Source organism: Phanerochaete carnosa, assembly GCF_000300595.1.
Source record: "Phanerochaete carnosa HHB-10118-sp unplaced genomic scaffold PHACAscaffold_12, whole genome shotgun sequence".
Lineage (NCBI taxonomy): Eukaryota > Fungi > Basidiomycota > Agaricomycetes > Polyporales > Phanerochaetaceae > Phanerochaete > Phanerochaete carnosa.
In genome coordinates this window covers 1,580,240-1,590,387 of record NW_006767639.1, presented here as the reverse complement: position 1 = coordinate 1,590,387, position 10,148 = coordinate 1,580,240, and the positions used below count along the sequence as shown (strand labels likewise).

Sequence of the window (10,148 nt, the reverse complement as noted above, 5' to 3'; positions counted from 1 at the left end):
ATACCCATATCATGACATATATAAGGTGAAAGACGGTATGGTATTTTTGTAGATGCTCAGAAGCAGTCTAAAACTGGCTGAAACATGCTACTGATGGCTAGATCCAACCAGATCTCGCTCACCAAATATTCTTGCGACTACATTTATGAACTTGTGCACTTGCACTGAGCCTGGTAGGCTAATATATTTTGTTTTAAAAGTGCTAGGTACATGCACAGAGAAGGAACAGTTGTGGAGCGTTACAATGAACGGGCAAGGTGTGATGAAATTGTCACTCCGCCTGATCTCAGACACGGCAGGCAACGAGGGGCTCTCGACAGCAAGTCGCAACGATCCTACGCTCAGCAGTGCCACTGGAGGCTGTCAGTAATGCGCATGGGAAACCGGGGAGGACCTGGCAGGCCCCAGGTCCCCCGTATACATGTTCTCGCGTGTGCCTACGTGACTTAAGGTCGACCTTGGAAAGACGGCTCGGCTTCTCGGCAGCAGCACGACTCGACGGCATCTGGTGTGACACTAGTGTGACGAAATTAATAAACGAGGGAGCAGGTCCCATTTTGCGCACCGGAATCGATCCGCAGCTCTTGCAAGACCTCAATAAAATACAACAAAAATGCGAATACATAGTCAAGGTGTGCGCACATCGATTTATGCAAAACCGCTCACGAAGAGGGGTTGTGGTAAGCTACAAGAAGCAGATTTGCTCAATTTTTATAAACCAGGGTGCCATCATAGTAGTACAGTAACATTGGAACAGCATACAAGACATATTCGGACATCAGGGCTGAGCACAGTTCACTTGCCTACACAGCCAAGGCCAAGACCAGTGTACGATAGAGCTACTACTGAAACATTGCAGGTTCGCCCAGACGGTATGCTACGGCACGGGCGATGGGGTGCCGACTCGGCTCAAGCGACCAACATACGGGCTGCCACGAGCCCTGCGCCAGTGGCGGGCAGAATCTGCAGGGCAGGATGGCGAGGCATTGGAGGGCTGCAGCCTGCGTGTCGGTCGCAAGTACGGGATCTTGCCGGTGTACAGCTGGACGCATCAATAGCATCAGTCCAGTCCAGTGCAGAGGAGAAAAGCGGTGCGGACGCCCACCTCAAGGCAGAGTATCCCAAACGCGAACATTTCGCTCTCGAGTGTCACATGCGTATGGCACCGCCATAGCTCAGCTGTATAGTCAGTCTTTCATGAGCACGAGGCTCGGAGGGTTCATACACATTTTAAGCTTCTCCCTCGCCCTGGTCAGGACTGCCAAACGCACGGACGCCCTCGAGTGTACAACAACTCCCAGGTAATATGAGATAAACTGAAGTCATCTGGTACATCTTACAACCAAAATAATCCAGCTACAGCACTGACTTACTACACTCGCCAGCAGCTGTCAGCGGCGCAGATGTGTAGGAGTTGGTCACTGCTCGTTGACAAAGACAGCAGCCATTCCCATGCCAGAGCCGATACACATGCTCGTAACAAACACCTTGCTACCTGTCTGCTTCGCAATGTTGAGGCCCGTTGCAACCTGGCGTGCCCCGGCTGTAATGCCCGTGAGCCTCTGCACCGACTCTGGCAAATATACAACACTTACTGCATCCAAGCGGGTGCCCAATAGCGATCGCACCACCGTTGACGTTAACTTTCTCGAATGGGATACCAATTTTGAGAATTGAGTAGACGGCTTGACTGGCGAACGCTTCGTTGATTTCATAGAAATCAACGTCTTCCTTCGAGAGACCGGTTTTCTCGAGCACCCTAGGAATTGCGAACGCAGGGCCAATGCCCATGACGCGCGGCGGTACGCCAACGACTGCGCTGGTGACGTACTTGCCGACGATGGGTAGGCCCAGACGTTTCGCGACAGAGCGACGGGCGAGCAAGACAGCGGCGGCACCATCTGAGACTTGTGATGCGTTACCTGCAATGGGTATGAATTATTGTAGTATAGAGATAAGCGAATGGTGACACACCCGCATGCGTCGAGCCTCCTTCTTTGAACGCGGGCTTCAGCTTCGACAAGCTCTGCGCAGTGACACCGTCGCGAACGCCGTCGTCCTGGTCGACAACGATCTCGGTCTCTTTCTCCGTCTTGGAGTCGATCCATTTGACTCTGATAGGCACGATCTCGTCCTTGAACTTGCCCGCCTTCTGCGCAGCCGCTGCCTTCTGGTAAGATGCAGCGGCAAACTCGTCCTGCTGCAGGCGCGTGATGCCAAAATCTGCGGCGACATTCTCGGAAGTGATGCCCATGGGAATAAGACAGTCCTCGGCTTCTTGGCAGGCGAGGACCTTCTCGGAGTACTCGTCGGCCTGAGCGCGCGCACCGTAACCGAAGGTCATAGATTCAACACCAGCGCCTGAAAATATTGGTTAGAAGACATGCTCAAAACAGCGGTGGTACTTAGTCAAGCTGCATAGCTGAATTAAATATCATTTATTGGTCATGCTTGAGGTCATGCTTGAGGTAAGCGGCCATGGCCACTGAACTGCACCTCAGGAGACCGCCAGCTCGCATATTTGTCTTCATCGTGTGGGGGGAGGAGCGAGAAAGTGAAGACTTGGGAATGAGCCAGTACTCACCGATACCTATGTCAATCTGTCCCACGGCAATCTCGTTCGCAACTTGCGTCAGTGCTGTCAGGCCAGACGAGCACTGGCGGTTTACAGTATTCACCGCAGCCGTGTTTGGGATACCAGCGGCGAGGGCGGCCATGCGTGCCGCACCTGCTCCCCCGCCAGGCGGGAGCACGTTTCCGACGGCGACATCCTCAATGAGTGCGGGATCAACGCCGGCCTTGCGATACACCGCACGCAAGACTTCGCACAGGATCTCTTCTGGCCGAGTGTCCTTGAAGCCGCCGCGTTTACCCTATACGAAAGGTACGGTTTGCCCTCGTTTGAGATTCCTAAGCACTGGGGAACGCACCTTTGTCAATGCAGAGCGTACAGCGGCGACGATGACCACGTCGTTGTCGTTTGGGGCAGTGACACGGGCTTTGGCAGACGTGCCGGCGATGTTTGAGAGCTTCTGGGCGAACGAGGACATGGTGGTATGCGAGAGAGTGGACAGGAAAGCAGGTGGAAGGGTTCAATCCGAAGAGTGGCTATATGCGTGCCGAAACGTCGACCTGGGATCAGTTAGCCCCAGAGTCTCACATGCTTTCACGTGTTTTACGGTCAGCGGGCATGTCGGTTTAGGCAATGCGGCGGGACCGGTATCGGTGTTGCCTTTCTAAGTAACACCGATCCTCTCGTATGCTCGCCAGTCTAGCAGCTGCGTGATTCTGACATAGATAGAAGCGCTGAATATACCAAGTCGTGCCGTCAGCCAAACTAATCGTTCTCAGCGCAGAGTGCGCCCGTCGCTTGAGGCGGTTAGTTATCCTCGTGAAAAGCAGTCCGCTTGCAACCTTGCCGAATTCTGGTCACAGAAAATGTGGCTCGTTACCAACGTCACGCGAAAAGGGCGGTATCGGAATTATAGAGGAGTTGCGTCACGCCATGCTCAGGGCCGGCACGGGTATGTGTTCCGAGACGGAACGTGAATTAGGGAGCAAGACTCGTACGACAAAACGTACATGCGGATGAAAGCGGATCCAGGCATCTGCTGGCGTGTCGCACCGAAGTAGGGAGCTCAACATTATCATAGCGTCGAGAGCAGCAAACGACCGCCGTCTACCGAGCATCACACATCTGGATATCAAGGGGTGCAACGCGGCTAAGCACGCCGTCATTGTACCCCAGACGTCTATAACGGCCCACAGCAGCCCACCATACACTGCGTCCGTCCACGACGCCTCACATGCGACAATATCTGCAGTTCCATCAGCCGTTCACCTATCGCACGACAATCTTTCCCTGTCGTGCTGTCGCCGCGTGTCAGGACGTCGCAGCGAGACGTGCAAGGCCATAAACACTTCGCAGAATTGGAATAGCGTAGCCGACGGGGCGGTGCTTGGGTGAGCGCAGGATGATCCTGATGAGGCGTCGCTTAGCTAGGCCTTTGTATCATGTGCTCAGATGCATCTACCTGAAATCGGGGACTGTATCTCACCTTTGTATTAGGCTTGTGAGGAGGAGCAGCGCGGAAGCTTATCAGGAGATATACGTTTCAGCCAGAAGATAGGTGGCATGTAGCCGACGCGAAGCTTTCAGTACATTTCAGTAGTGGTGGTCATGCCTATGGATTATACGGGTGAGTAACGCAGCGCTGTATGCAGGGAATCCCGCTCATCGAGCAAGGAGAAAGATCGCCTACATCTGTTGACGCGGAAGTCGAGTCAAACATCCGAGTTAGTTGCGGACGAGCCTAGCGGGATCCACAAGATGCATATGCGACCGGAAGCGGGGCGCCCTCGAAAACGCGGTATTGGTCCCGAAACTCTCTCCCTCATCGAGCTATGGGCGAACTTTGCTGACTGCGCGGAGTGCCCCGCACACTGTGTTTCGTCTATAGCCGTTGTATAGCGGAAGGGATGAGGACCGACACGGACCTTGGCGCGTGGAGATATGAGCGTCGTGACATCTAAGCACAGCGAAGAAAGGAGAAACCTACACGGCGGCGGCGGACGAACGTGTAAGAGCAAGCATCTTGGTCTTCCGCAGATAATCATTTCCAGACTAGAATCTGAAGCACAGCGAGTGCAGGGAGCTTTGACGAGCCTCGACTTGCTGCAAGGACGTCGGTCGGGAAGCGGTGCTGCCTGTAGAGTGGTCAGCCTGGGCGGGAGTAAATGGGACGCACAAAGTACCAGCTCTCCGCATCCAGCATGAGACTCTCCCTGTATGCACGCATCCACCTTCGGGTTCAGTAACGCTAGACAAGTTTGGCAGAAGTAGGGTTGTATTCATTTCGGAGGTAAAGTACACACAAAAAAGACCACGATGAGCGAGCTGTCCCTCCATTACGGGCCGTACCGACTGCAAGGAGTAAACGTCGGCATGATCTTAGGATAGAGAAATTTCTCTCCCTGCGAGAAAAGGTTCAAGACCGCCCCGTGAGCCAACGTCGACGCTAGCGGCAGTGGCGACCCCAAATATCAACCCGCGAGGTGAAACTTTCGACGAAGCTGCCGCTCGCGAATTTCGCCCTTTGTACCGCCGCCTCTGGCGCCATCAGATGGGATCGGTTCATGCCGGGTGTGCGTGCCTTTAAAATAAGCGCGCGCGAAGATTTTTCTCTCTCACAGTCTACCTCGACCTCTGAAGCTTGCGTCCGAACTTCCAGCTGAGGAATGCTCAGTGCAGCTTCCATTGTTTGAGGAGGTCGAGAAGAGGAATTGACTCGTTAGCTGGGCATGCCGTTCGCTTCTGTATTGCACCCCCACTGGTGAGCGGTCAATCAGCTTCTGGCACAGTCTTTTGTGTGCTTGCATTTTGTTCTCTGTGGTCGCGTAGACATATCGATTTGCGAGGTCTTCTAGTGGCAATAAACTCATCGTGGCCAAACATGCGATGCGAACATGAAGAGCTGTTTCGTGCGTCTCGTCTGAGTAAGCCGTACGTATACAACTTCCGCTTCTAGTAGCTCCATATATTTCGCCGCCATAACAACACAAGTCGTACGGTTTTTCGAGCAATAGCTGTTAACAAAGACTTACACTCGAGCTATATGGTCTTAGCGGCACCGACGGCAGGACGCTGGCAAGACCGCGCACGAGCCGGCCTGGTCGCTGCACCACTGCCGTGGCTTGTCGACGCCACTTCACTAGGCCTGCCTCGTGGTTCATCTTGAATTATTCCAGCTGCAAGATGGCACGACTTATCTCGTTCTTGTAGGTGGCTATCCTCGCGTTCACATTCGCAGCTCATCGATGACAGTCGCAGCAAGTGGACGCCCCTCCATGTTTAAAATGTCAATAATTCTACCTGGCGGAGTCCGAAGGACTACGAGCAGCCGTGCATGATGTCGTACCCAGCGTTGTGTCTCGTGGTCGTAATATGTCGAGTGCGTCCACTCAATGGCGGCGCAGAATTCAGTCTGGCTTTTTTCTTTCTTTTTTCTTTCCGTGGATGCAACCAGTGCTCTGTATTTGTGAAAGATTTGCTGCCATCGGACGTTTCGCAGGTACGCCAGCGTGTCTTCGGCGTTGGACTGCAACGACTTCGATCTCGCGAAAGTGAGCTATGCACGAGGGCGCATCGCCATATGCTGGTCACCCAACGAACACCTCTTTAAAGGCCTGCCGTCGTCACTGCCTGCCTATGCACACCCAGCATATGTCGATACCAGTCTGCCTCGTGACTATCTCTATGTACCTCTCTTCACCGAATGGTCGTATGGACTCAGACGTGCTCATGTCCACGGAGTCGATTAATAGACTCAGACGGAGGCAGCGATGTCCTTTAATTCAGCCGCTCACGCTCCCCCTAGACGCCCTGATTCGCGATGCAAGGCCTGCAATTCCTCACAAGCATGAGTCGCCACCGGGAGGCACCGGCGGCGGGAACTGGCTCAGGTACGCCTTCAGAATCGCCCTGAACCGACGTTGAACTCCTATTCTAACGCAGATGATAGAGTCTCCATAGACAATCCGACGCTGAAACGCCACCTTGCCTTCCGAGACGAGCTCCAAGGCGAGCGCACCGGCGGTGGTTGTTGTCGAGGTTGGAACGCTGGCGCTGATTGCATACTCTCGGGACGTCCGCCTAGCTCTTAGCACGATGGCGGGTGTGTCGATGTTCGTGCCTGTAGGATCCTGGCGGAAACTTGTCCGCCAGGTGTTTGAACGTTCGGAATCTAACAGTGGGGTGGACGATCCGTCGTGACTCTCTACCAAAGCCTTCCAGACGCCTTTGTATACGCCACCCGCCATCCCCTTTCGTGCGGCGTGTAGTGCGCTATCTTGGTACTGGTCGCATACGTGCCGCTAACGCGCTTGATGGACTTGCGAAATGCACAGGACAAGAGACACCCACGGGTGGCGGTGCTAGTGCGCAGAGCTCCGCCGCTAGTCACTGGCAGAGTGCGTCTACCATTGTTCCCTCCGCAGGCTAGGCGCAGTGATGACAGTCTTCATCTAGGGAACTGCTTGGGTCAAGTGGATGCGGATGTCGTCCTCGAGACATGGCCATTGTGGCCCTTGTACGGCCCCTCCACTCATTCCGCGTGTCTATTGGTTGACGTAGCACCCTCGTTGATATAGTTTGTCGGCATTGGCGTACCGTCCGACGTGCATGGGGAGGACTCGCAGCTCGCTTTTCCTACGGCCGGCTTGGTCACAAGCACCGATGCCAAGGACAGCCCCTTCCAAGACCTGCTATCAGTAGCTACATGTGCATCTTACGGCACGGCATCACAGGCGGGCATCTCCGAAGTGGCGTACATGCCTGCGCGCAATAGAGAGTCTGGCACAAGAAACGCCGCCACCGTGACCACGACCGCGGGCCGTCCGCAATATATTGCCGCCCACTGGCCAGAAGATGCATAATTACCGTCAACAAGACGCATTACCGCTAACGCAGTACGCCCGCAGACCCCTGGTCGCTTGCTGAGAAGCTGGACGCGGGTATCGACCGGTTTGAGGGCAATACCGTCGGAGTTGGGCGTGGCTCCTCAGGACAGCCTGCTGTGAACGTTAACCGCGAGATTGTTCGTATCAGTGCCGTTTTGATACAGTCATCCTAGGACTTCGATGGTGCATTCGAATTGGAGATGTGTGTACCCTGGAGCGGGTGCAGTATGCGGACGCCAATAAAACGGGTAAGAGTATTCGTCATTGCGACCAAGCCCACGGGGAGGAGGTGCAAGCCTCGGCTCTTCCACTCCTACTCCTTCAACCAGCCTTACGGTCTGCTCTCCGCCTATATGAGCTTTCTGACTTTTTCAGCCTATACAGTGCTATATTTATCAAACTATTCATCGTCCACAGTTGAGACCCAGCTCCATGCCGGCGGCCGTCTTCTTCCGTTTTGCCGGTCTTCGCGTGGAACCTGCGGCAGGATATCACCCAACATTGATATGGTCACCCCGAGCCTGCAGCTGATCGCATCTCAGGACAAGTGCGTCGCCCACGCGTGTTCCGCACCCATGTGGGTATACCAGCTTCTGCTTCTCCAGGGACCGTGGTAAGGCTCGCGCCAGTTCCAGCACATTACCCACCTTCCGTCAAGGGTCCTCATCCCGTGGCTGGCCATGACACTTGGTGACGACGTCGATGCATGCCTCGTGTATGGCACTTGGAAGGCTGCGCCTGGAACCGGTAGCTGAAGGTGGGAGATGTATGTGTTGGGCTCGGCAGACCTCGTAAACCAGATGGCCGCGATGATGACAAGCTTAACACCCAGGGTCTACACGCGTTCTTCCGGACGTTCGTGCACACCGATATGGGGCTTCTTTCGCCAATGATGCACAGGTTAGTTATTTCACTGATTTCGTTTATTACCCTCTGACGGGGACACGAGCACATTCTCGATGGCTGCCACTCGTCGGCCTGCCCCAGCTCTTCCCGCCAACGCTGCTGGCGGTCGGTGTAGAGGCCCATCAGGCACGTCTCGGCCTGTACGTGCGTGATATAAGCGATCATGCGCCTCATTTCCCGGTAGTCGTGTGGCCGTGGGTACCGCAGATGCGCATATCCGCAAAGGCGACTTCGTGGCAATCTGTCTTCGTCTTCGTTGAATTCCAGCTTCGCGTGTGATGAGATAAATGAAATAACGAACCTTGCCATTGTATATATGGCATGCGCCATCATCTGGCCCGTTGTCACGCGGCGGTGCATCGGCTACATCTCTTCGGAGGCGGAATCCGCCTTTGAAGTCGGTGTCGTGCTGCTACTTCTGGCAGCGCGATCGCATCTCTGGCTGGCTGATCCGTTGTTGATCACTGGCCGCTAACACTGCTGAGCGCTGAGCCACAAACCGTAGTCTGCGCAGAGAGACGCGTCGAGTCGATTGATACCAACGTCGTCTGATCGATCCCGCACTGCATTATTGCATTGAATCCGGCCGTCCGCGGCCAACGAGCGTGCGAACTGATCTTCTCTCCACTTCATCATCTAACCTGCCATATGCAATCTGATGCGGCGAAATTCCACCCTGCGCACGACGGGCCTCGAGTACGAATCGCACGGCGAGCTCGGAGATGTGCATGGGGCGGATGCTTTCGGCCGCACTTCCAGCGAGGCGGGCGCCGTTTGCAGGGCCGACGTGGCCTGGGCGAGGGTGTACATGGGCGCGCAACAGCCTCTCCAGCGCGCACCGGTACCGCCATCTTCACAGGGACGGTGAACGCTCCCGCATCGCGTTCGCCCGCCATAGGTGTAAAAGTAAAGTTTTCTGCGGAGGCAAAGATTCACGCTGTCCAGCTCGGGCATCCAGGCACAGGTAGGCCTGGTGCAACAGCATGCACGCGTGTGCTGTACTTGTGCCCACGCACGCTGGAGAGCGCATCACGCGGTCCCGCTGACAGCGAGTGGGCCGTGTGTACGTGTGGATCAGCCTTCTCGGCCGGTCACTCTGTCAGACCGGCACCGTCAAATGGAGCCGCCTTGGGACAGCGTTGTACAGTTACACTTGGTTACGTTACTCCGCGGACGACGGGTGAAAAACACGGGAAAACGCACACTCGAATGCCACCGCTGAATGAACAGCACTAGTATATTTCGTTCACACCGAAGGACATCCACTATGGTACCGAGACTAAACCGTACGCCTGCACGAAGTCAGGGGATCAGATATTTAGCTTTCATATGCAAAACCGTACGGGGCCGGGTGCGAGTAGAAAAAAAGCACTACAGTTTGAACAAGAAAAACAGACTAGAAGATAACATATCAGTATTTGGACAAATCGTCGTCAACCAGCGGAGGGATTTTTGCGTAAGGGTACTACATAGAGGTACGAAAGAAGAGCGAGTTCGGGGAAGGGAAGCTGGGGGAACGTCTCACAACTCAGATGGGAAGCGAGCAAGGCAGCATGTTCAGAGAAAAACGTGAGAAAGCACCAAGTAGCATGCCGCCCGTCTTGCGGGCAATACCAACGGCGCACGACCGTATCGCGGGGCAAGAATCGAACAAGGCCTCCGCTTGCGCGGTACTTGCGTTGATCTGTCCATGCATTCCGCGTCCATACCCGCCGTCGACCCGTGCGTAGCGACCGTGCGCACATATAGGGCTCGAGCGACAACCGTACCATCAACAGAGAGAG

General features: G+C 54.9%; 2 protein-coding genes across 2 annotated transcripts; one reads left to right on the top strand and one right to left on the bottom strand.

Moving 5' to 3' along the window:
- Positions 1-1,173: 1,173 nt before the first annotated feature.
- PHACADRAFT_178902 (uncharacterized protein) lies at positions 1,174-3,136 on the bottom strand. The gene is made up of 5 exons (XM_007401470.1): positions 2,931-3,136; positions 2,585-2,873; positions 1,975-2,361; positions 1,596-1,922; positions 1,174-1,543 (listed from the first exon to the last, which is right to left on the bottom strand). Exons 1-5 carry the CDS (start codon positions 3,048-3,050, stop codon positions 1,419-1,421), a joined length of 1,248 nt encoding a protein of 415 aa, XP_007401532.1. The 5' UTR covers positions 3,051-3,136; the 3' UTR covers positions 1,174-1,418.
- A 3,934-nt stretch (positions 3,137-7,070) lies between these two features.
- Positions 7,071-7,693, top strand: PHACADRAFT_214046 (uncharacterized protein; the record flags this gene model as incomplete). Its single annotated transcript, XM_007401469.1, has 3 exons — positions 7,071-7,088; positions 7,150-7,393; positions 7,480-7,693. The coding sequence occupies 3 exons, from the start codon at positions 7,071-7,073 to the stop codon at positions 7,629-7,631; spliced, it is 414 nt and encodes a 137-aa protein (XP_007401531.1). The 3' UTR covers positions 7,632-7,693.
- Positions 7,694-10,148: the final 2,455 nt, after the last annotated feature.